A 26012-nucleotide genomic window follows, 5' to 3' on the forward strand; every position below is an offset into this window, starting at 1 on the left:
ATTTTAGGTTGATCTCTTAATTAGGGTGGGTTCTGCCTAAGGGTTTGTTCTCTTCGACATAAAACAGCTGAACTGTACTGAACTGAGCTGAGCTAAACTGAACTGAACTGAGCTGAATTGAACTGAATTAAATTGAATGTAATAAATATATAAATAATATTTAAACAATAATAATACGAATACTCCCTCCGTTTCCTAAAGATCTTCCTTGTTACTGTTCCTACAGATACCAAGGAGGATCCATTTTTGTGGGGTGTGGGGTGTGGGGTGGGTAAAGTAGGAGAGAGAAAGGGAGTAAAATTGAATTAATAATATAATGGTGGACCATATGATAGGGACATGAGAGGGTAAAAAGGGGAAAGAAAATTCCAAATAAGGAATAAAGTAAAAGAGGGAAGATCTTTTGGAAACACGCTTAAACGGAAAGAGGGAAGGTCTTTAGGAAACGGAGGGAGTATTAAATAATTATTTTAATGAATAATAATAATAGTATTTTGGATATTTTTAAATGATAGTTATAAATAAATAATATTAATAATCATAAATTAATAATAATAATTAATGGTAATAATGATAATTAATAATAATTATTTTATATTATTTGTATTAATATATTAATACTTGATATTATATAATAACAATAATATCAAAGAAGTAAATTTATATTAATAATTAGATTTAATAATATAATAATATTTAATCGTAAAAATAATGATTGGATTCGGACCGTGCAAAATTGCATCATAATCCGTTTCGACGTGATTTGATTGGCTTATAGGCTAAAAACGTGGATTTATTGTGCTTTTGACCTAAACCATGTTTCTCCTAATAATAATAGTAATATTAATGAGTAAAGCTATAGTAAACAAAATAATATATAAAAATAATAATAATAATTAATAATAATAATGATATAAAAATAAATAATAATAATAATAAGAGTAATTAGTAAAATAAATCAAACCAAAATAATAACAATTATAATATTTAACAAAATAATTATAAAAAAATGAAGCTGAATTGAAAATAAGTTAGGGAGAATAGGTCTTAATTTTTTTTTTTGTATTATTACAAAGAAAAAGAATAGCAGAGGTGGTATAAAACGGATGAAGTATTTATTTTATTAATTTATTCCGGCTCCCTCTTGTCCATTCCCGTATTATTAGGCTAGAACTAGAATTCAAAGACCCACACCCCGAACTCCGAAGGGCTGCTTCTCATTTCAATTTTGTAGAGGCTAGAGGGTGACAGAGGAAGAAGGAGAGAGAGGGAGAGGATTTACCACGGCAACTTGGATTTGGCTTTTGAGTTTTGCCCAGCAGAAAATATCTGAAGATTTTGTTTTACTTTGATTTTTCTAGAAGATATCTGAAGTTTTTGGTCAGAGAAGCTAGTAATTAATTACTCTAGAAGATATCCCATTTTAGCATAGGATGAGAATGCTAATGGGTGCTCCCTTTCCAATGCCATCTCCTTCCTATTCCCTGTAAGTCTCCTTTCTCTTGTATGTATTTTCTTTGATTTTTCTCTATTTCAGCTATTGGGTGCATATTCCAATTGAATTTTATTTTATAATACTATTTCAGTAACAGTTCACTTTATGCTTAGGCAGATCTGAAGCATCTGTTGTTGCAAATGTGATGTTGATAATCCTGAACATAGTGATGTTCTGGTATTTTATTTGGTATATGAGTTCTACTGGTATTAGTAGCTTAAACTCAGCATTCCCAATATATCCATTGCTCTTGCATTGTATTGTGTGTTTTCCTTTAATTTCTGCGTTACAATTGGTAGTTCGAAATCGGGTCTCAACTCAATTGATTCATGTCAAAACCAGTAACTGTTTGTATTATATATTAATTTTTGCTATTACTGCTCATGGTATGTTCATGATAGTTTGGTTCATGCCCTTCATCTTTCTCATAAGTTTTGGCCCCCAAGTATTGCTAGTCCACCCACCTTGTAGGGTCTTCTGATGAACGTGCAGACCACTTTTGTTTGGTGTTGGGGTTTTTTATATAATGGGAACGGATTTTCAATTGATAGTATATGTTTCCTGACATGTCAGAGCCAGTTGGTAAACTGCGGATTAGTTGAACCTTTCTATTTTAAGTTTGACCCAACTTATATTGGTACAGAACTAGAGATTATATATAATTTGTGTCTTTTTTCAGTTTTTATTTTTTAATTTTTATTTTTTATTTTTTATTATATAGAGCAAGTTTAACCCAACTATATGTGATTAATTATATGTAATGTAATACTTGTTCTTTCTAGTTTAGGAACCACAAATTATATTTATTTTTGGTTTTACTTTTCTTCTCTTGGAAGATGTCAGCATATAGAAAGCCATCTAAAGTCATAAGCAAAATAAAGATGGTTCTTATTTTAATTGTTTATTCTTGCTCTAATCATTACAATGAAAGAAATCTTTAATACTATGGCCAAGTAAGGCATAGTGGTCGCCCTCTAAATGAAAGAGAAAAAGTTCATGTATGACTGCTCAAGGAAATTTTAAATGTCATTATCAACTTGGAATACAATTTTAGCCTAGTCTGGGTGTTGCTGTTCAAACAGAGACTTGGGTTTGGTTAGACTTGGCTTATGTCCTTGTTCCAGTTAATAGGTTTCTAATTTCTGAAACTATATTAGCAGATTATTTCTAATAATCTTGGACTGTTGAGATTGGTCTTTATTACTGCTCATGCATCAATAATGAGATCACATTTTAATAAGATTATCATTGCTTTCATCTTGTGAGCTTATGTTTCCTACTTGTATAGTTGTATCCCTGTATGAAGGCAATGGGATGGGTGTTAGCGAGGGTGAAATTTGCTATGAATGAACGTAGCTGAGTGACCAAAACAGAGAGATTATGGACATAACTGAGAGATTAAGGGAGGAAGGACAAGGGCTAAGAAGAAAACAAGCAAGATATGATTGAATTAATGGTAATCAAGGTGATTAAACACCATTGATGCCAATGTTTCAAGAGGAATGACACTCTCCAAATCTAATACTATTAACTTCTTACTACAATTTTCAACATAATTTTTCTCTACCTAATATGCTTATTTATAGGATTTATTCCTTCCTAACTCTCTAACATATTCCTCAAGCTAACCTCCAACTTAATAATAATGCACTACCAATAGTACCCTTCTCCCTTAGGTCTGTTTATTGCAGCATTTTGAGTAGCCAAGTTATGGAATTGTTTGCAGGATAAATCATTTTACGGTGATGTGGGGGTTTCTTTGTTACCTCGTCCCATTTTTGGTGTGAATACAATGCCACAAGCTGAGGATATAAGAACTTTAGAGATTTACAGAAAGATGATCTCGCGAATCGAGGCAAATTTCATACCCCATACCCAAATTGATTACGAAACTGAATCTAGTTGACTATTTATAGCCTACAAAAATCAGATAAACAAGTGGCTTGGGCATTCTTAAACTTTCTTTTTTGGTAAGGGAACTTAATAGTTATTAATACTGGGAACCTGTATAAGCAAGTAAAAAATGTCAATGACCTTCCTAGAGTTGAGCATTAGCTCTGTTTGACTTAAAAATTTGAAATGTTTTGAGTAGTTTGCTTGAACAAGACAAAGCACCCTTTCATAATCGACCAAATTTGAGCTTTACTTTAATTTGGGTGTGTTTTTCTACATGCTTACATATTTGCATCTTGTGATCAAACTTACAAAACAATGAAATTGACTTGGCCAAAAAATTTATCGAGTTCTTACTTGCAAACCTTCAATTACATCAATCAAGTATCCAAGTTGCAGGTTCAATCCCAATATACGTAATTAGCTACTGTGAAGCTTGATTTACAACTTGAACATACTTTAAATAGCTAAATCACCTTGATTCCTTCACTTCTCTTAGGCTTCTTTATTGAGGTTTCCCTTTTTTGAAAGTTTTTAAACCGATTCTATCAAGCTCTAATATTGAATTAGTATGCATATTGCCATTATTACCTTCCCTCTAGTGTTAGAACTTGATAACTATGCTCTTCCAACATATTTGGATTTCTTCCTATGTATGGATCTGAAAACCTCAATAGATGTCATTTTCTTATGAATGATTGATTAACATTCTAGAAGATTAACAGATTGGTGATTTGAGTGTATATTATGTTTCAATCCTACATAGACTGCTTTTTTGCAACTTGAGTATGAATTCTTTTGTAAAATAAGCATCACTTGAGGAGTTAGCTATTGCATTAGTACTCAAAACTCACAACTAAAATTGCATTAGTATTTTACTTGACAACAATATAGACTTAGGAAATTTAATTAAGTAGACAAATATTTAGAATGATTTTTCACCATATATCCTTGGGTAAATTTTTATTTCACTAAATATCCCCGAGAGATTTTTTCCACCAAATATCCCCGACTAATTTTTTTTCCCACCAAATACCTTCTAACTGTAAAATTTCACCATATGCCCCTCATATTCTTTAAAATCACCATATCCTCTCAATTTTTTTTTGAAATTCACCTTGTGTCCTTAATTACTGAAGATTGTTACTGATCCTGTCATTTAATTCCGTGACTAAACTTTTGATTAACCTCTTTTGGCTCATTTAACAACCATTGAAACACTTTCCATGGCTCCTTTTCTCTCTCTTCTTTCATAACTCTCTTTCCTTCTTTTGGCCATAATTGGTGTTCTAACGGTGGTCTATGAGAGTAAGTTAGGGTAAATGACTAATAATATTTATGTTCGTTAGTCATTAGGGGTGTGGTGAAATCTAAGGAAATTGAAATGTATATAGTGAATTTTTAAAGGTTGGAGGATATTTGTTGAAAAAGAAAAAGTTACTCAAGTGTATTCGGTGAAAAATATGTATATTATTTGACTATTTTATTATTGAACAATTTAACGTGGTGGAAAAATCGAATATTTTAGAACGTGGTAACATAGTAGATATCAACATTTTTATCTTTTATTAGTTTAGAGTAGTGTGTGGAATTCTATATTTAGTGGCTTCGTTGATGTTTTTCCCATAATGTGTATGTTTCCTGCAATATGGAGCTACTAAGACTCTAAGCGACATCTCTTCCTGTACAGCTGAGTTGCTGTTCATGTGGATTAGTCGCTTGAATACTGGACAAGGGAGTTTGGATCCATACGTAAAAATTCATTCACATAAAACCCTTTTAGTTATATAATGGTCCTTGTGGATAGATATGTACATTATAGTAATTTGATAAAGACAATGGGTATAAATTTCAGGATGAGATGGTTTCCGTAAATCCTTGTTGACACTTTTTCGCTGATCGGCCTACATTGGGATATAAATGCTATTTTGCATACTTATTGTAGTCTCTCAAAAGGGTGATGTTTTTTAATTTCTGTATTAATTTTGTTTTTCTACTAACCTGATGAGACTGCTTTTCTCATCATGTACACATTAGGGTGGTTGTCTGATCGCCCTCTCTTCCAGAGTAGTGGAATGTTGTAAAATCTAGTATGTTAAGATCAGCCATTAGATGGACTGCTTTTCTCATCGTGTACACATTAGGGTGGTTGTCTGATCGCCCTCTCTTCCAGAGTAGTGGAATGTTGTAAAATCTAGTATGTTAAGATCAGCCATTAGATGGGAACTACCAGTTAGCTGCCTTTGTGTCTCATAGAAATATAGAATATTATATACACCCTGGATCTATTATTGGTTTAAATTACAGAGTGAGTGAACCATCTTCATTTTTGTGTTGTTAGTTAACTAGTTGATGACACCATCATATAGCATTTAAATAAGGATGAATCATATGTTCCTATTTTACTCTGGCTAGAATTGACTCCCCAATATGGATGAATAGCAATATTACAAATTTCCTTTATAACGGGAAGAGAATAGTGAAAAATCCATTTAAAGAAAGTTTCTTCAACTTTTTTGGTACTGTTTATTTGATTTTATTTGTTTTGACACTGATTATGGTGGGGTTTTCTTTTTTCCGCATTTGCAGATCTCAACTGTAGGTGGAGAAATTAAGATACCATTGCCATCACTACAATGAAATTTGCAACAAAGAAAGGATGGAAGTCTCTGATGCCTCTGCGCTTAAGGGGTAAACCAGGAACAAGATTTTGTTTCTTTGCCAAAGCGAAGTCATCTGGCTCTGATCCGGCAAATACGCCTGTTTACCTCAATGTTTATGACCTTACTCCGATGAATGGATATCTCTATTGGGCGGGCCTTGGTATATTTCACTCTGGTGTGGAAGGTAGATGCCTACTATCTAACTAATGCACTCTTGTTTGCCAACAGTAGTATTTTTGGGTGAACTTTCTAGGCTCCTTCCTTTCACAATAGCAAAATATGTAAGCTAGGGAAAATTATATTGCATTTATGCTTTCTATGGGGGTGATATGTTCAGTCTAGATGACAGCATATTGATTCCTCTATCAATGCTTGTCCTGCATTCTTCATAACGAAATAATGCCTCTCAAAATGGAAAAAGGAAAAGAGAAAAAAGAGAAATAAGCTATATACTTTCTACTCCGCATTATATAGCCTGCAGGATCTTGTTTCCTATCCCAGTTTTTATAAACAAAGATTTTTATTGAATGAAAGTAGAACGTGAGAAAATTAGCATTAATTTTCTTTTGTCACGTTCTTAGATTGATTTCATCTTCTGATTTACTTAGATAAATCCAACTTTCAGGCTTGTATGTGCATGATTATTTCAGGTGTTGTTTCACTTGTCTGATGAATAGTCACAAAACATATGTCACTATAATGAAAATACTTCTCCTGAAGTTGCGTTTATTCTGACTCATCTCAAAGGTGGGATTGATATAAGAAGTGGTGTAAAGTTTGAATCTTTATTATTGCCTTTCTAAAATAAAATGGAGGTTCCAGTTGATAAATGTAAATGAAGTTTGTGAAAATATGTCATTGTTTTTGTGGAAGAATGACTAATGTGATTAACTGCGAATGGGTATTGGTGGTTTGGGAATTATTGATATCTCTGGAGCTCAAATATTATATAAATTTTGATACCCAAAAAGGCCAAATACAATCTTATCAGTTTATTATTTGCATTAACCACATTGGACTTTGGAGTAATTCAATTAATGTGCCTTTTGTGCCCTAGACAGGTATACAAAATGTTGGATGTGTAATACGTGTATGATTAATTTACTAGCTGAACTATATAGCTCAGGAATCTGAGTAGTTGCTTCAGATATACACCAGAGATCTAGGTATTATGATGTTTAACTTGCTTGTCCATTTCTGATGCAATGCTGGTGATGCACAAAAATTATATGTTCACTATGGTTTCCCACCTTTCCTACTGCATTTATGAACAGAAGAGAATAATATAATTTTTGGCTCATGATAGTTCATGGCGTAGAATATGCATTTGGAGCACATGATTACCCAACTAGTGGTGTTTTTGAGGTTGAGCCACGACAATGTCCAGGGTTCAAGTTTAGGAAGTCGATATTTATCGGGATGACCTGCTTGGACACAAAGGAAGTCAGAGAGTTTATGGAGAGGCATGCTGCAAGCTACAATGGTGATACATACCACTTGATCGTCAAAAACTGTAACCACTTTTGCAAGGATGTGTGCCACAAGCTAACTGCCAAGAAAATCCCGAATTGGGTTAATCGACTAGCCAAGATAGGTATGGTTTTCTTGGTACATACCACCTGCAAGTACAATGCGTAGTATTTGTGGGTATATAGCAGCAAATTCCTCACATTTTATCTTAAAACTTCTCTCTTCGCAGGTTCAGCATGCAACTGTGTACTTCCTGAAACTCTAAAAATTAATGTTGTTCAAGAAGATACAAGTTTGGTAACATATGATAGTGATAAGAAAAGACTAAAGAATGCCTTCAGTTGTCTGTCATCCATCTCTATGCGTCAAAAGCAGTTGTCAGCCTCTTCATTATTTCTATGTTCTCCACTGAAAAGCTGTTTGCCTTCATGCGAACTAAAGAGTTCCAAAAAGCGTTCTTTAACCGAAAGGTAAAAAACTAAAAAAGGAGAAAGAAAAAAAGAATCCCTGTAGGGCCTTTTCTGAGGTTCGTTCTCGAACATTTAGTTGCATCTGCTATGCTAATCTTAGCTCTGTAAGCTTGTAGGAGCAAGGATAAGGGGAAGTGTAATTTAAGCTGTAATTATGTCATTTTTATGGTTTCCCTATCTTGTTGTATTCATCGCGGTCACTGGTTTGTATCTTGCTTCACTACTGTAATCTAGTTCTTATTCTGCTGCTAACAGACCAAGTTTATGGTCTCTATTTTCTGCTGGACGATTATCCAACAAATGACCAGCTTTCAGTGGCTTAAGATTCATAATCTAAATTGTAGTTCTCAGGGCTGTTTTTCTTAAGAAAAGGTCTTGATGAGATGCATCTCAGTCATAATGATTGGATATGATCTTGCAATCTCAATTTCTGCATGTCAGCTTCTGTATGTTTGTTACTAGTTTATGAGTGTGTTGTGCTACAATACTTTTTTGTTGGCAACGGGGAAACAAGGAAACACAACAAGCCTTTCTGGCCCATAATGGCCAGATCTGGGCTCTTTGTACATCTTTAGAGGTGAGTTTCCTACATTCAAATGAAGGTTTCTTCCCTCTTGAATACTGTCAACGAGAGTTTCGGGGAATTTGTCATAAGCTTGTGGTTCACGTAGACTGCTTACTACTTCTATGCAGTCAGTCCAAATGATAGCTGTTAGCTTATGGGGCCTCTCTAATAGCCCACTAAACAGCTTGGAGTTCAGCTTGAAGCGGAGATTTTGCTAAGATTTTCTCTTAGTGCTTGCTAAGAGTGCAGGAGATGAATAGGTCCAACTGATTCCAACAGAAATTTGTCTCGCCCTTTTTTTTTGCCCTTTTGATAGATTCCTACTGATGGCCCCTCTTACCAGAGACCCATGTGATCTCTTCGATTGCATTGAGAGATCCCATAGTAAAAACTTTTCCATACTAGGCAGCAATGACAAGAGAGTAAACGTTTCTCGCCACTGAGATCTTGTTTCATACCCTATCTGCACAATCCTGGTGGCGATAGGAGCCACATGACCAAAGGCTATTTTGTTTCACTGAATCCAAGTTCTACTACAATTGTTTTTTTTTTTTTGTAAAACAATATCTTGCATTATTGACCATAAAATATCAAAATTGACAACTAATATCTATTTATATCTAAGATCCAAGACAAATAAATGACATGCTGCCACATGAATCCTCCCCTCTTCCACACAATCAAATGAGAAATCATACAATAAAAATGTGTTTTTTAGGACTCAAACCCCTGACTTCTCAAGTTCTCATTTGTATGTTAAAATACTAACCAACTACACTACAATACTTAATTGGTATTTTGTTGGGGGGGGGGGAATTATTCAAACACAAGATAATATTTCTATTTTTAAAACTTCAAATGAATGTTGGTAAATAGTAGGGAGCATATAGCTCGGAACACGAACTAGTTTCAATCTATAATTGGTGAAAGTATCGTTTTGGATAAATTTAATTTGATATTTAAAGTAAGGGAAAAACTAGTGAAAGTAAATAAACTTGGTCAAAAAGTAAATGAAATTTATGTAAAAGTAAAAAAATTGGGAGCTAGTTTGAGAAGTTGCATAATTGCAAAAAATACCATTAATGATACAAGGATGATGTACGCAACCCGATTGTGTGTGTGTGTGTGTGTATATATATATATATATATATATATATATATATATATATATATATATATATATATATATATATATATATATATATACGGATGTGCTATAGTATGAGCTGAAATATATCATGTTCTACTCCCTTTTTCAAGAAAACAAAAGTGTGATCCCTTACTGCAACAAGTGCATAGAAAATTAGAAAGATATATGCACTTTTATTTGGTGTATATAGAACTATTGGGGATGGTTCAGAAAAACATGATGAGGCAGCAGACGCCATGGATGAGGAAATGACCAGTGAAGGAAAGAGCTCATCCAAGGATCCAACCATTTTGGTCTCTTGCAAGCACAAAATAGATACTAAGCTGATGCGGTCAACAGTTTTATTGAGTCCTTCAGAGAATATGTGCATAGCAAAATAAAAGATACTCCGAAATCCAATTGTCAAGAGATACATATTGTTTGTGTCTGAAGTGTGTGGCATTTATAGGAATCAGATTATAAGGACAGTACAAAGGTTTATGAATGGTAATCCCGACGAGCTTGTAATGTTGAAAGATCTACCATAGGATGATAAACTTGTTTGTGTACTCGTGTGTCTTGTTGAGTAGTTTGACATACTTTCATATGTCGTAGGTTTTTCCGTTCTTTTTATCAAATACTACTCATAAATGTTGCTCTCTATGATACGACAACTTTTGTTGTGATAATTTTGGGTTGTTAGAAATATCAAATGCCTTTTATTTGCTAAGAATTTAATGTTTTTTGTTGCATGCAGTTACAAGGTTATCCAAATAATAACATAAGATTAGAATTCGGGAATTCAATTCCAATATTTTCCAAACAACACAAAGTCTTAAAAAAGACGGTCTCACGTTAGTCTTAACGTGAGACCTGACCAGCCTAAGATATATATATTTTAGAAAACGGACCGCGTCTTACAAATTCTCACGATAATATTTTGGCGAATTAGTTAAGTATTTTAGCATAATAGTTTAAAGCTAGTATATGTATGTAGACTTCCATTGTTTTTTAGTTAACATATTCAATACATTAGTTAGTGTTGTCCTATAGTTAGTTAAGGTTAATTGAGCATTATTTTGGTTTCTAATATAACATAAACGAAGAAACAACTTTTTTACAAATCTAAAATGTCAAATACAAAAGACAACCTGAAAAAATAACTTAAAACAACCTAGCATTTGGAGTATTTATTGTACCAATTTCAGTTTGGTTCTTACTTGAAATTTATTTTTGTAGTCTTCTCAAAATGACTTTTCTTTCTTGCACTTCCTCTTTTTGTTTTTGAACCATACGAGTATAAAATAACCAATGTAGTTGTACTTGATGATGAGCATCGTTCTTCTACGATTAGTTTTGTAGTTAAGACTTTGTTTATAATTGCAGTATTTTCGTAGACTTCTTGAAGTGCCTTTCTTGCATCTTCATTATCTTGACTTTTGAGAATGAGACAGTAGAACTAATTTTCTCGCGGTTTCATATCGCCATGGGGTTACATTGGTTTACCTACTGTTCATTTCTCTTTTCCACACTTTCCTCTTTACATATCTAATCCACCTTTTGCACATATACTTATGTAGTATTTTTGTGATTGAACGCATGTGCATGATTCTCATGGCATGAAAATACAACAATTTTAGCAACATAACTATTACTTCATATTATTTAACTATTATGAATAAAATGTCAAATACAAAAGACAACCTGAAAAAATAACTTAAAACAAATCATATCACAATGCAAAAGTTAAGTTTTCGGTACCAAAAGTGATCTGATTTGTTTCTTCAAAGTTTTTGCAAGTGCAAGTTATCATCTAACAATGGGCAGTATATATTACCCTTTCTGATAAATATGTGTCAAACTCTTCTTTCATTCCAAACATGATAAACATCTTATCAAATGAAAAAACAAAGTATGTGTTTGTGGACATTGTCATTGCAAATTCGTGCTCAAATATTTGACTTAAATCTAAATTAAACATCTAATGTAGGTTGTATGCAAAGAATGAAGGAGAAAAACAATACAGGTTTTAGGATGTCTCGATGGATTAGAGAAGAAAGAGAGAATGTTTATGTGTGATACTAAAGTTATGGTCAATAAAATGCATTATAGTTAGTTATAAACATGGTGAACTATTGCCCTAGATTCTTTTAGCTTGATTTTTATATTTTATTAGTTTAGAGCCTTAACTTGTGCTCTATCGCAACAAGTGCATAGAGAATTGGAAAGATGTATGCACTTTTATTTGGTGTAGATAGAACTATTGGGATGGTTCAGAACAACATGATGAGGCAGCCTTATGCCATGGATGAGGAAATGATTAGTGAAGGAAAGAGCTCATCCAAGGATCCAACCATTTCGTTCTCTTGCAAGCGCAAAAAGATAGTAAGCTGATGCGGTCAACAATTTCGATGAGTACTTCAGAGAATATGTGCATAGCAAAATATAAGACACTCTGAACCCCACTTGTCAAGAGATACATATTGTTTGTGTCTGAAGTGTATGACATTTATAGGAATCAGATTATGAGGGCAGTAAAAAGGTTTATGAATCGTAATCCCGATGAGTTTGTAATGTTGAAAGATCTACCATAGGATGATAAACTTGTTTGTGTACTTGTGTGCCTTGTTGAGTAGTTTGATATACTTCCATATGTCGTAGGTTTTTTCCATTCTTTCTATCAAATACTACTCATAAAAGTTGCTCTCTATGATGAGATAACTTTTGTTGTGATAATTTTGGGTTATTGGAAATGTCAAATGCCTTTTATTTGCTAAGAATTTAATGTTTTTTGTTGCATGCAATTACAAGGTTATCCAAACAATAACATGAAATTAGAATTCGGGAATTCAATTCCAATATTTTCCAAACAATAACATGGATTTGAAATATTGGAATTCAATACCCATGTTTTCCAAACAAGTTTCAGAAATTCAAATTGGAATTCAATATCATTATTTCAATTTCTAAAATTAAAATTCTACAATTAAAATGAAATACGGGCTTATAAATGCTACCTGAAGTTGTTTGAAAGTCATAAGGAAAGTTGTAATTTATAGGAACATAGGTAGGAACGGTAAGTAAGTAAAGAAGCAAAAAGTAAGTAAATCAATTTCTACATTTTGTGAAAATTTGAAATTCGCATAAATTTCAACTTTTTTTCATTTTTACGCCCTACCAAACAAAGCCTTAGAGCATGAGCAATGGAGTTGGTTTTGGTTGGTCTAGCAAAAAGTAAAGCTAGTTTTACTTAGTTTTACTATTGGAGCAATTGGTCCTTGGAGTTGGTTGGTCTGGAATGCTAGACCAACCATGGCTTGGATGGTGTGCATAGCAACGAATGGGGTGTTGTCATATGTATCAATATTGCTTTATTATTGCTGTTTTTTTTTTCCAGATTGTTTTTTTTTTTTTTTGTTTTAAAGAAAATAAAATTAGCTTATAATTTTATCTAAAAAATTACATTACAACTGTAAAAAAAAATTATCTATAAATTGAGCCTAAATTTAATATATTTTACCATATTTTTACACAACCTACAATTCTTTCTAATAACTTTCTCCTACCTAAAATTATTCAAAATGTATATAAAGTAATTAATATATCACTAATTAAAACATGAATAAAAATTATCTATTCTATATAAGAATAAGAATATTTTTGATAGGAAAAAGAGTGTATGATGGAGTATACCAGTAGGACTAGTCTACCCATTGTGAGAAAAAAAAGATAAATTGGTGGAAAGTTAGTGAAATGTGAGGGGTAAGAAGGAGGAAAGGAGAGAGAATGAAAAAAAATATATAAAGACCAACAAAAACCCACCTACCCATTGTATATGCTCTTACGCTATGTTCAGTTCACCTTATTTTTGCTTATTTTAGATCTAATCAGATCAAATCATATTAGAAAAATTAAGTTCAGATCATATCATGCTTATATTTAAAAACTCATTATTACTATTAATATTATTATTTACTAGTACATTTGTTTAAAAGGATTATTATTGTTGCTGTTATACTTATTAATTATTAATATTGGTAATTATTATTAATATTGTTGTTGTCATTATAAATGTCATTGTTATCATTATTTTAAGTTATTTTATTGTTCTTAAATAATAGAAAATTAAAAGCCACGTGTTAAGAACATAAGATTGACGCAAAAATAAGAGATATATATAAAATATGATAGCTTAGATTCATGACAATGAAACTACTAAGTTCGGATTACATTTCAAAATAAGCTAAGTGTGAGATACAAATTATAAATTTAGATTCGGTATACCTCTTCCTATTGAATTCCAAATCGCTCTAGCTATTTGAAGTTGCACGCTATTTTTTTTCTTGCGCAATAGTTGTTTGTGTATCTTATTTTATTTTATATGAAAAAAAGGAGTTGAGTCTGCCGACTTCTCAAGTGTGAAACATTTTTTTATAAGAGAAAGTGTGAAACATTGTATAAGTGCTCTTATAAATTAATGATTTGGATTATATAATTATTTTAGTAATAATAATAATTATTATGATTATAATCATTGTTGTTGTTATTATAATAATGATAATAATTGTTATTGTTAATAATAAAAGTTATGTAAAAATTGTAATAGAAATAAAATGATAATAACAGTAATACTATAAATAAGATCTTATAATGTACTGTATTGCATAATAATGAATTACAAAGTAATAATATAATAGTAACAATATATTTTATAAAAGATAAAATCTTGTAGATCAGATCAGATCAAATCATATCAGTTCAGATTAGATCAGTTCAGATCAGAAAAAATAAGTTCAGATTAGATCATGTTGTTGCCTAAAAATCAACGGCTACTCTTATGACACATGGTACTATTTCAGCCCTACAGGCGACATTTGTTTATGCAAAGAAAAGTACAAAGGCCTGCAGGTTCTTTGGGCTAAAGTACACTTTTCTGAAGAAAAGGTGTACTAAAAAGCTCCCTTGTGGCCCTGAAATTGTATTTAGGCCCAATAAAGTAAAGCATGATTCAGCTAAAAGGTAAAATGTATTGACCAATCATCACTTTCCACGTGTCCTGATATTATTGCTCAGCCAATCAGATGCTCCCAAATTAGGGTGACATCAAGGTACAACAGTCATTTCAAACAGTATAAATAGTCCTTGAAATCAGGGGAAAGGTACGTTTTTCAGAGCATGGTACTGTTATTCTGCCATAAAATTCTCCCTCTCTCTCTCTACTTTCTCTCTCTAAAAGTTCCTTCATATCCCTGATATCTGACTTAAGCATCGGAGGGGGAAATACCACCCAAACCTCCAGGGTGGGTCCCTTTTTGCAGGTTGCTGGTCAGAAGTTTGTACCGGGATCTGAGCCAATCATTGTTGCACAAGTCTCTAAATTAAGAATCCGAAGTTGGGAGTTGTTGTATTAGTTTACTAGTTTCATACTACGTAACATTTGGCGCCGTCTGTGGGGAGACGCAACGATGACAGATTGTCATTCATCCAATGTCGCAAGGAACAGAAGTTTTAGAGTTCAGGTAGAAGACACTATGGACGACGAGAGGCCACCCCGTGGACGGGAAAGAGGCCATGTTGCCATCCATCTGGAGGGTAGGACTGCGACTCCAGTCATCCAGGAAAACCTTGATCGTCCGGTGACAGCTGGTCACTTGGAGAATGTCTTAAATGATTTCCTGGCCAGAATGGCCGTTGTCATGGAAGAGCAGATTAAGAACAATATGTTGTTCTTTCAGATAAGTCCAGGAGGAGAGGCAGCAGAGCCACTCAAAGGGAGGTCCCAAGAGGGTCGTCCAGGGACTAGCCGGCCACCTCGGCCAGAGTTGACCAGGCCGCTTTCCAAGGGAAAGCAGCCAGCTGTTAGTGACTCCAGGAGGAAGATGGACTGGAGACTGGTAGTCCATCCAGGACACAATATTCCCCCTACTGGCCACAAAATGGAAACTGATGCTAGGGAATATCTGGAGGCCAAGAGGGTGGCAGCCCAACAGCGTTCAGCCTCTGGTTCCACTCCTTATATGAAGGACCCGTCATTGAGGCTCCCGTCCAGAACAGTAGGACGAAGCCATGGACCTTCGGCTTTTCAGCCAAGGCAAGAGGAAACAGTTTTGCAGCCAATGGTGTACAGGCGTCAAGCCTTAGCTAATACCTCTTCTAATCCGGTACTAAAGGAGTACTGCCGGGAGCACATACCCATTGAGGGTCAGGTTGGGGAACTCCAGATCAATTGGCCAACTCCTTTCTCGATCAGAATTATGGAGTCCCCTCCTTTCCCAAAGGTTAAGCTCCCAACCATCGAACCTTTCGATGGAACAACAGATCCAGACGATCATCTATCAGCCTATAAGCATCAGATGTATGTCCAAGGGGTGGACGATGCTACTTGGTGTAAGAATTTCCCAGCTACGTTGAAGGGAGTAGCTCAGAAATGGTTTAACAATCTGCCGCCTAACTCAGTGAACAATTTCACTGAGCTCAGTATCCTGTTCACTAGTCACTTTGTGGCTAATCGTCAAGAAACAAAAAACAAGCATGCACTTAGGTAAGGTGGTTCAGGGTCCTAAAGAGGCCTTGAGAGGTTATGTGAAGAGATTCAACCTAGAAGCGTTGCAGATCCAGGATCTGAATGCGGGAGTGGTGTTTGACGCCTTCATCAGAGGCTTAAGACCAGGAAGCTTTAAGTTTGATTTGGTCAAGAAGAAAATCACCACATTGACGGAAGCTTTGAAGGAAGCTGAAGCATTCATTCATGCCACGGAGGTTTGTGCTGAGGCAAAACAGCCAGAGGTAAAGAAGGTAGAAGAGGCTATTCAGCCAAAAAAGAATCCGCCCAAAAAAGCTGAAACTTGGGCAATGACTTTTTTGACCACCTCGTCCAAGAGGAGTAGGCGGTCTGAGCCGGCGGCCTCAGTTGAACCTATAGAGTTCAACAAAGATCAATATTCCATTCTTATGGAAATTAAAGATCAGCATGAGTTAAAGGCGCTGGCCGAAATGAAGACGCCCTACCGTAACAGAGACAAAAGCAAGTATTGTCATTTCCACAAGGATTGTGGACATGAAACCAATGAATGCAAGCACTTGAAGAGAGCATTAGAAGATTTGGCCAGAAAGGGTAAGATGAACAATTACCTACCTTCGTCAGGCTGGAAATTCCAGAAAAGAGATAACCGTCAAGGAAGAAATGGATGGTGATAGCACGGATGATGATGTTGTAATGGTCATGGAGGATTTGCGGCCGGAGGTCCAACAAATCGCGGCCACAAAAACTATTTAAGGGAACACAGTCAGGTTATGCTCACCAACCAGGCCGAGTCTGATCCCTTCCCCAAAATAGTGTCAGCGAGCTGGACCGAGGAAGATAAGGACGCCGCATGATGACCCCTAGTTGTGGAAATGAAGATTGCCAACCTCAGGGTTAGGCGAATTCTGATTGATACCGGAAGCTCTACTGATATAATCAGTGCTGATTGTTTGTCTCGTTGAAGTTTGATAAACATGACTGGTGCCTGTAAATCACCCTATAATCGGTTTCGGCGGAGGATCATCCATCCCATGGGGACCGTCACTCACCCGTCAGGGTTGGGGAGAAAATGCTGCCGGACGCTTTTTGTGAAATTTTTGGTAGTACGAGACTTGACCGCTTATAAGTCATTCTTGGACGACCTACCTTAAATCACATCAAGGCTGTTATTGTGACCCACTTAATGCTAATGAAGTTTGAGTGTGATGGGGGGAAGATTGGATCTCTCTATGGAGATCAGCAAGCTGCTAGAGAATGCTACCTTACCACTCTCAAACCATCATCATGGAAAGAAAAGGCAGAGCATCAAAAGGACCGGGAAGATGACTCGGCCGAGAAGGTAAAGGGTCAGATTGTTGAGCTAAAGCAAGAGATGGAGAAGGTTCAAGTGCAACCTCTTCCTGAGAACAAGCCGTCAATGCTCTTGCCCAGCAAGAAAAGAAAGTGTTTGGCTATTAAAGAAGAAAAGAATTCATCTGAGGAGGTTATGGCAATATATGACCTGGGACTAGAACGTCCGGAGCGGTAGAAAGTCCGGTAGAAATCTGTTTAAAACCAGATCGTCCAGAAAGGACATTGAAGATTGGGTCCGTCCTGAATTTGAGATCAAGGACGCTTTGATCAACGCTAAGAGAATTTTAAGATGTTTTCGCCTATACAGTAGAGGAAATGCCTGGGATAGATCCTGAGGTGGCGTGCATAGGCTAAATATTGAGCGGGGCAGAAGCCTCCGGCAGAAGAAGAGCATCTTGGGCCGGCCAGGATCAGGCCGTTGACCAAGAGGTTCAAAACTGCTCAAATCTAAGTTATCCGTGAAACTTATTATCCAGATTGGTAGCAATGTTGTGATGGTTCCGAAGCCGAATGGCACATGGAGGATGTGCGTTGATTACACGGATTTAAACAAGGCTTGTCCTAAGGACAGCTTTCCGTTGCCCAAGATTGATCGGCTGGTTGATTCTACAGCAGGTCATGCACTGCTGTGTTTCATGGACGCTTACTCAAGCTTCCACCAGATTCCCATGTGGCCAGACGACCAAGATAAAACCTCCTTCATCACAGAGAAAGGGCTTTATGGCTGGCTCCGGATGCCCTTCGGCCTGAGAAATGCGCCGGCCACCTTTCAAAGCCTTATCAACACTGTGTTTCAGCCACAACTTGGGAGAAATATGGAAGCTTATATCGACGATATGATCGTCAAAAGTCGAGAAGAAAAGGATCATCTGGATGATTTAAGAGAAACTTTCCTCACTTTGAGGAAGTACAAGTTAAAGCTCAATCCGCAGAAATGCGTATTCGGCGTAGTAGCTGGGAAATTTCTGGGGTTTTTGGTCGATCAGCGAGGGATTGAGGCCAACCCGACAAAATTCAAGCAATCATGAATATGACTCCCGTCTAAGTCAAAGAAGTTCAGCGTCTGACGGGATGTTTGGCTGCCTTGGACGGTTTCTTTCAAAATCAGGGGACAAATGTCACCATTTCTTTGCAACCATTAAAAAAATGCCAAGTTTGAATGGACGGAAGAAGCTGAGGCTGCTTCACAAGTTAAAGATCATCTTCGGCAGCTGCCTAGGCTGATCAGTCCGGCCGAGGGAGAAAAACTGTACGTTTACCTGGCCGTGTGTCCATTCGCTGTAAGTGTTGTTCTCTTGGCTGAGAGAGACTTAGTACAAATACCGTTATTTTGTTACCATGTCTTGAAAGACGCGGAGGCAGGTATTCGTCCATTGAGAAGTTCGGCTGGCGCTGTTGATGGCCAGCCGGAAGTTAAGGCCTTACTTTCTAGCCCATAGCATTCTTGTTTATACAGATCAGCCGCTGAGGCAAGTGTTGCATAAGATGGACGCATCTGGCCGAATGTTGAAATGGGCCGTTGAGCTAATATGTTTGACTTAACATTCGAGCCTCGAAAGGCAATCAAGGGCAAGCTCTAGCGATTTATTGTAGAGCTTACCCGGCCTATGGTAGAAAGCGTCCAAGACCCAGCAGAGGGAAGAGGCATTGGACCCTAATGGTGGACGGATCTCCACTGCGAATGGATGTGGGACGGAATCATTTTCCAATCACCGAAGGGGATAAATTTGAGTATGCAATGAAGTTCCAATTCCAGGCCTAAACAAGAGGCAGAGTATGAAGCTCTCTTAGCCGGCATAAAAATGTGCAAAGCGGTGGGGCCCTGGAGATTGAGGCTAAAACTGACTCTCTGCTGGGGTCAGTCAAGTGAACGGGATTTTGAGTGTAAGGAGGTGTCCATGGTAAATATATGAACTTGATCAAAGAGGAGATCAAGTCTTTGAAACGATTCGTCCTAGATCAAGTGCCTAGATCTGAAAACCATCAGGCTGATGCTCTCTCTAAGCTAGCCAGTTCTGCTGAAGGGGATGTCCTAGAACAGTCTTCTGGGAGGTCAAGGCGGCCAAGAGCATTGATGCCGAGAAGTTCTGATTCTCAGCCGGAGATGATGGATGAGCCCATTATTGAGTTCAAGAAGACTGGCGGTTGCCTCTTGATCCTTTAGAAGCTAAGTACGTGAAGGCTAGGGACAAGTGGTTCGAGTTGTGGAATGAGACTTATACAAAAAACCTTCAACCGACCTCTTCTTAAGTGCATCAGCAGAAGGAGGGATTGGACGTTTTAAAAGAGCTGCATGAAGGAGCTTGTGCTTTCCACATTGGAGGGAGAACGTTAGGAGAAAAGGCTCTGAGGACTGGCTATTTTTGGCCGACCTTGAAAGACGACGCCTTGCTCTATGCCAAAAAATGTGATAGTTGCCAAAAGCATGGCAACATCTATCAGAACCGTCCAATTACTTAACTCCAATCCTCTTCCCTCTTCCCTTTGCTAAATGGGGAATGGACATTCTTGGCCCTTTTTCTATTGCGCCGCCAGAAAAAGTTTGTAATAGTAGCTGTTGACTACTTTACAAAAGGGTTGAAGCCGAAGCATTAAGAGGCATTACCACCAATGACGTCAAAGGGTTCATCTGAAGAACCTCATCACAAGGTTTGGTATGCCCAGTCGATCGTCTTTGACAATGGACCGCAGTTTGAAACACCCAAGCTTCGTCAATGGTTGGCCGATCAAGGAATCAAAGCTCACTTTGCTGCAGTGGCTCATCCACAGGCCAATGGGCAGGTTGAGGCTTTTAATAAGATCTTGTCGGCCGGGATCAAAAAGAAGTTAGATGATGCGAGAGGACTTTGGGTAGAAGAATTGCAGCTGGTCTTATGGTCAATAAGGACAACGGCCAAGAACTCCACAGGAGAGACTCCATTCATGTTGGTATATGGCTCTGAGGCCGTCCTTCCTATAGAGATTGAAGAACCAACCCTGAGGATGATGATGTATTCAGAAATGCTAACTGGGCAGCTCTTCGGACGGCTTTGGACTTAGTTCCCGAAGTCAGGGGCAATGCATTGCTGAGAATGCAACTGTACAAGTTAAGAATGACGAGGGAGTTTAACAAAAGAGTTGCAAGGCGTCCATTGAAGCTTGGAGACCTCGTCTTGAGAAAGATGGAAGCAGTCGGCCGAGCCAAGGAGCTAGGAAAGCTCACCCCTAATTGGGAAGGACCCTACAAATAATCGAAGTAGTTCAGAATGGCACCTTTCGTCTGGAAGGCATGGACAGGCGTTCTATTCCTAGGACGTGGAATTCTGATACTTTGAAGAAATACTTTGTTTAGGGCATCTTGACAAATTGTAATCAACTCTCAATGCATTACAATGAAAAAAGTAGAATGTATACATGTACCTTGACTATCCGTCAAGCAAAATTCATATAATACAGCTCTACTTCTCTATGACTCTCTGTTTGGTTTATTTGCTTAAGTTAAATACTATCGTCCAAAGCTAACTAATACAACAGAGCAACAAATAAATACACCTTCCATTAGGAGATCGGCTGAACATGTTATCATCCTAAGATGGATAATTACATAAAATTGGCCGCTTGTTTACTTAAAGAGTTAAACATCTCCTAAACAAGGTCGGCTGGAATTAGGACGCCTTATTAAAGGTATCCTACCTTCCGTTCAAAAGCCAAAAACTTAGAAATAACAACCTTAGTAAAGGAACAAGTTATTTCATAATTTAACAAAGATGGACGGGTTGCAATCATGCACCCTCATAAAAACGTCCAAGTTATTTAGAAATTATGGCCTTTTCTCCTTCTTGAACATAGGAAGGTTATCAAAACCTCCTCGTCCAAGAAGCGGGGCATATATATAGGGGCATAATTTAAAGATGACTAAGTCTTTGTCCAATGACGAATGATTATCCAGATTCAGGCCGAACTAGTTATTAACTTAGCAGTTTTTAAACTCACAAGTTTTTGCACGTCCTGAATCCTACTCGTCCAGAAAAGAGCTATTGGTTCAGACGAAGTAGGTTATGATGGATTAATGGTTCAGACGAAGTAGGTTATGACGAATTGCTTTCATACTTGAGCATTAAAGCCTAGGCAATTGATAAATGCCTTAATTCACTCGGCCAAAGGAGCTGATGGATCGTCTGAAGTATGTTAAGACGAATTGCTTTTGTACTTGGCATAAATATTCAATCACGAAACAAGGCGTCTTTTGCATTAAAGTATAAAGCATTGGAGATTGAAAAAGATAACTTTTCATAGATAGAAGAAAGGATTACAAGCTCATCTAAAAACTAGATTACAACCTATTCTAAAGCAAAAGTACAAAAAAAAAAATATTACAAGTGGCCTGCGGCCAAAATTGAAAATGAAGAAACTAAGCGTCAGGAGGGGCATTGTTCCCTTCGTCCTGGGCCTCAACATCATCTTCTTCTTCTTCATCTTCGGAAGACTCTTGGAAGACGGGGGGTTCCTCCCCTTTGATGTTGGCTCTGTGCAGGCTTTCTTAAAATTCTAGCCGGCGAGCATACCTGGGGATATCCTCCTCCCGGCCATCATTCCAAAGGCCTGCACGGCCCAGTCTTTTGAGGTATCGATGATTGTATTCATGGCCTCATTGGCCGCTTTCACTGTGGCCATGACTTTGGCTCTTAAGGCTTGGTTTTTTACCCTAAGGACGAGATTTTCTTTGAAAAAATTCGCGGCCATCAGCATGGCCGAGTTTCTCTCGTCCTTGAAAGAGCGTTCCAAGGCAGCCTTCTCGTCCAACAGCTCCGTCAGCCGAAGGAGGTAGGCTTTGCTTTGGGACTCTAGCTCAGCTGACCGCATTTCCCAAGCCAGCTTGGATTGCTGGTGCAGCATTTCTTGCTCGGCCATAGAATACTAAGCATGGTCCGCGACCTTGGTCACATCCTAGACGAGCTGCTTGTTTTCTTTTCTAAGCGCTCTCGCACAGTCCTCAGTTATCATGCTGCGAGTAAAGAGCTGAAAAAAAAGGAAAAAGAAGACGATGTGTTAGGACGGTTGTACAAACATAAAAATCTAACAAGTAGAAAAGACAAGCGTCCAAAGAGAAATAAAGGTGTACATCGGCAGCAAGTTGAGACATGTAGTCTACATGTCCTGATGATGCTCCCCGCAACCCCTTGATGTAGGGTTCAGGGAAACATTTGAAAAGCTCCAGCTTGAGCTTTTCACGATCAGTCGATGACATCTTCCCAAAAGCAGCAGAAGAGTCATCGTCTGAAAGGATGGGAGAACCGTCAAGAGCTGGTCCCTTCCCTTTATCTGAAAGATTAGACTCGTCAATATTTCTGATTGGAATAACCACGGCCTGTTTGTTGGACGGACTCATCGGACGCCCGCCAATCCGCAGTGTTCTAACTATATTTGAGTAATAGGACTCACCAGAAGAACGGGAGGCCGTCCTAAAAGCCTCCGGCATCTGCCCTACCAGTTTGGCGACTGGTCCAATGAAGGCAGACCCGTCCAAAGCCGGGTCCGGATGAGAAGGTTTAACCTCGGATCCGTCCACGGGAGCAACTGTCTCAGGTTGCTCAGATTGATCGATAGGGCCGGTGTAGGTAACCAAAGCCCTCTCCTCAACGACTGGAGGATCATCCTCGGTCGGGCTGACAATCTCGACTTTGGGAATCGGCCGAGAAGGCTTCTTCTTCTTGGCCGTGAAGCCTTTGGACTTTTTGGGTGGAGGAGCGTCGCCAGTTCCGGCTGGCCTCTTCTTAGATGCCGCTTTATCCGCCAGACTTTGGACGTTGGGGCATTTTTCTGAAACACAAAGCAAAGTTAATAAGGAAAGCGGCAAGGGATATTTTATTTCTCTTGGACGGGGCACGCTTAAAGGAGGCGCTCGTCAAGTAAAAAAGAAAACTGAGGCAAGTTCAAGGAAATTGGCGAAGAAGCTCGTCCAAAAAAGAATCATAAGACGGTCTGCCTTTGGCAGAAGGAAACCATCCAAAGATAATCTAGGACGCTCTACTCCTTGAAGCAGGAGCTCATCCTAAGGCATCTAGGACGGTCTGCCTTTGGCAGAAGGAAACCGTCCAAGGATAGCCTAGGACGCTCTGCTCCTTGAAGCAGGAGCTCGTCCTAAGGCATGTAGGACGTTCTATTTCTTCGAAAAGGTAATTCGTCAAAAAAAAAAAAAAAAAGAGAAAAAGAGACTGTACCAGCGTATCTGTTCTTTTTTCAGCACCAGTCTTGCTGAATTCTTTCCAGAGGGAGTCGGTGAACTTGGACGCACTCATATCTCCCTTCCAAGACTTTTTTAGTTTCGCCTTGGCCGAATCTGCATGAGAAAAGAAAGCATGGTGAAATTCTCAAACTTAGGACGAAGGGGTTTACTTAGAGTTTATCGAAGGGTATACCTCTATCCGCGGCCGACCTCAAACCGGCCGCGACCAAGAAATCGTCGCTGTAAAACATCACCTTGAAAGGTATCCAGTTGGACGGACCCTTGAAGGAGATGTCATTGATGGAATACTCTGAGACCTTAAAATATTCCATCAACTCCTCAGCCGAGCTGTTCTCCAGCTCCAGAAAGGACGTTGTTCGTCCAGTATTGGTAGCGCTCCGGCTGGTAAAGCGATACCGTCTGGCTATCGCCTCGTTCGGAGCTTGGACGAACAAGAACTCGGCCTTCCAAGCATGCATCTTGGACGTCTTGTCCCAAGACGTCATGTAGCCTTGCCAATTGCAAACGCTAACCCACCCCATTAACAGTTTTGGGAACCTTGGAGACATAGTGCATTTGTGAGAAAGCCGCCATGGACGGATCGACGCCCTTAAACTCACAGACGACTATGAAAGTTAGGATGTTTTGCCATGAATTTGGGGCAAGCTGATTAAGTCCTATGTTGTAGTAATAAAGAAGTCGAGTGATAAAGGGATGAAGAGGAAAACGCAGTCCGGCATCTAAGGCCAGACGATAGACAGCGAATGGCCAGCAGGAGCACTAAGTATAGTGTCCTCCCGGCCAGGAAGAAGAAACCTATACCCCGGCATGGATATGGCTGAAGAAAGATGGTCAAGATGGCGACCTACTCGTCCTAGCCAGCCACTTTCGGCCAGGATGTATCTAGGGTCAGACAAGGGGCCAAGGCGCCGCCTTATCTCAGAAGAGGTGGTGGATGGTTCGTCTGAGTCGCTAGCGGCGGCAGAAGAGGTTTCGGCCTCATTCGACTCATCAGAGGCCGCTCTTGGATTTGACGGGTTAGGCCCTGGAGAGCCCTGAACATCAGATTCCTCCTGGACGAGTTCAGGAGACGGGCTTGGGTTGGCAGGACGAGCGCTCTGAACTTCTCGCTCTCCGTCAGCGGGAATCCGTCCAGTTGATGCCTCCTTTTCTGAGCTAGAGGCCGGCATGTTAACCCCTCTTCTGATACGAGCCGTCTGCTTGACGCGCGCCAGATTACCCTGCACAGGTAAAGACTTGGTCGTCTGACTATGCCGTCCATGGCTAAAGAAAAAGAATGCATGTCCGGCCAAGATAGGTTCAACTCTAGAAGATGCCGAGGAAGTCAGGCCCTATGTTCTAGGGTTAGCACCAACCCTTGAGCGGCCGGGATTGTTCGATGAAGAGGACGAATCCATTTTCTTAAAATATGCTTGAAAATATAAAGGAAATGAATGAAGAAATACCTGTAGATGAACGCTCGGACGAATGTCAAAGACGAGTTGAAATCTCGGACGAGCGGAGTAGCAGTTTGCAAGAGCTTGGACGGGAGTAAATTCTCTCTCTAAAACGCTCAGTAAAAATTGCAGAGTCTCTCTCTCTAAAAAATTTCTCAGCAATGTTAAAATGATTCCAGAAACGATAAGGTCACATATTTATAGAAGGGTGAAAATGACTCCCTCATCCGGTAAAATTAACCGTTGCCCTTAAGGGTTGACCTGTGGAGACCGGCAAAATGACATCTCTTTTTTGAAAAAGAAGATGGCAGTTCCAGGTCGGTTAAAAGAGGAAGATCAACCGTCTTGGCACTTAATAAGTAGCTCCCTCTTTTAAGGGGCAAATGTTGTAGCCTAAAAATCAACGGCTACTCTTATAACACATGGCACTATTTCAGCCCTACATGTGGCATTTGCTTATGCAAAGAAAAGTACAAAGGCCTGTAGGTTCTTTGGGCTAAAGTACACTTTTCTGAAGAAAAGGTGTACTGAAAAGCTCCCTTGTGGCCCTGAAATTGTACTTAGGCCCAATAAAGTAAAGCCTCATTCAGCTAAAAGGTAAAATGTATTGACCAATCAGCACTTGCCACGTGTCCTGATATTATTGCTCAGCCAATCAGATGCTCCCAAATTAGGGTGACATTAAGGTACAGCAGTCATTTCAAACAATATAAATAGTCCTTGAAATCAGGGGAAAAGTACGTTTTTCAGAGCATGGTATCGTTATTCTGCCATAAATTCTCCCTCTCT

The 26012-nt window shown here is 38.3% G+C and overlaps 1 protein-coding gene across 1 annotated transcript; it reads left to right on the top strand.

Annotated features, from left to right (window-relative positions):
* The first annotated feature begins 1167 nt into the window (after positions 1-1167).
* LOC104899190 (deSI-like protein At4g17486) lies at positions 1168-8426 on the top strand. The gene is made up of 4 exons (XM_010686331.4): positions 1168-1486; positions 5978-6235; positions 7358-7645; positions 7751-8426. The coding sequence occupies exons 2-4, from the start codon at positions 6025-6027 to the stop codon at positions 7993-7995; spliced, it is 744 nt and encodes a 247-aa protein (XP_010684633.1). The 5' UTR covers positions 1168-1486; positions 5978-6024; the 3' UTR covers positions 7996-8426.
* Positions 8427-26012: the final 17586 nt, after the last annotated feature.

This window comes from Beta vulgaris, chromosome 1 (assembly GCF_026745355.1).
Source record: "Beta vulgaris subsp. vulgaris cultivar EL10 chromosome 1, EL10.2, whole genome shotgun sequence".
Taxonomy (NCBI): Eukaryota; Viridiplantae; Streptophyta; class Magnoliopsida; order Caryophyllales; family Amaranthaceae; genus Beta; species Beta vulgaris.

Coding starts and splice junctions, on each gene's coding strand:
- LOC104899190 (XM_010686331.4), top strand. CDS start 6,025: ATGAAATTTGCAACAAAGAAAGGATGGAAGTCTCTGATGCCTCTGCGC. Junction 6,236..7,357: donor ATTTCACTCTGGTGTGGAAG/GTAGATGCCTAC, acceptor GGCTCATGATAG/TTCATGGCGTAGAATATGCA. Junction 7,646..7,750: donor TAATCGACTAGCCAAGATAG/GTATGGTTTTCT, acceptor CTCTCTTCGCAG/GTTCAGCATGCAACTGTGTA.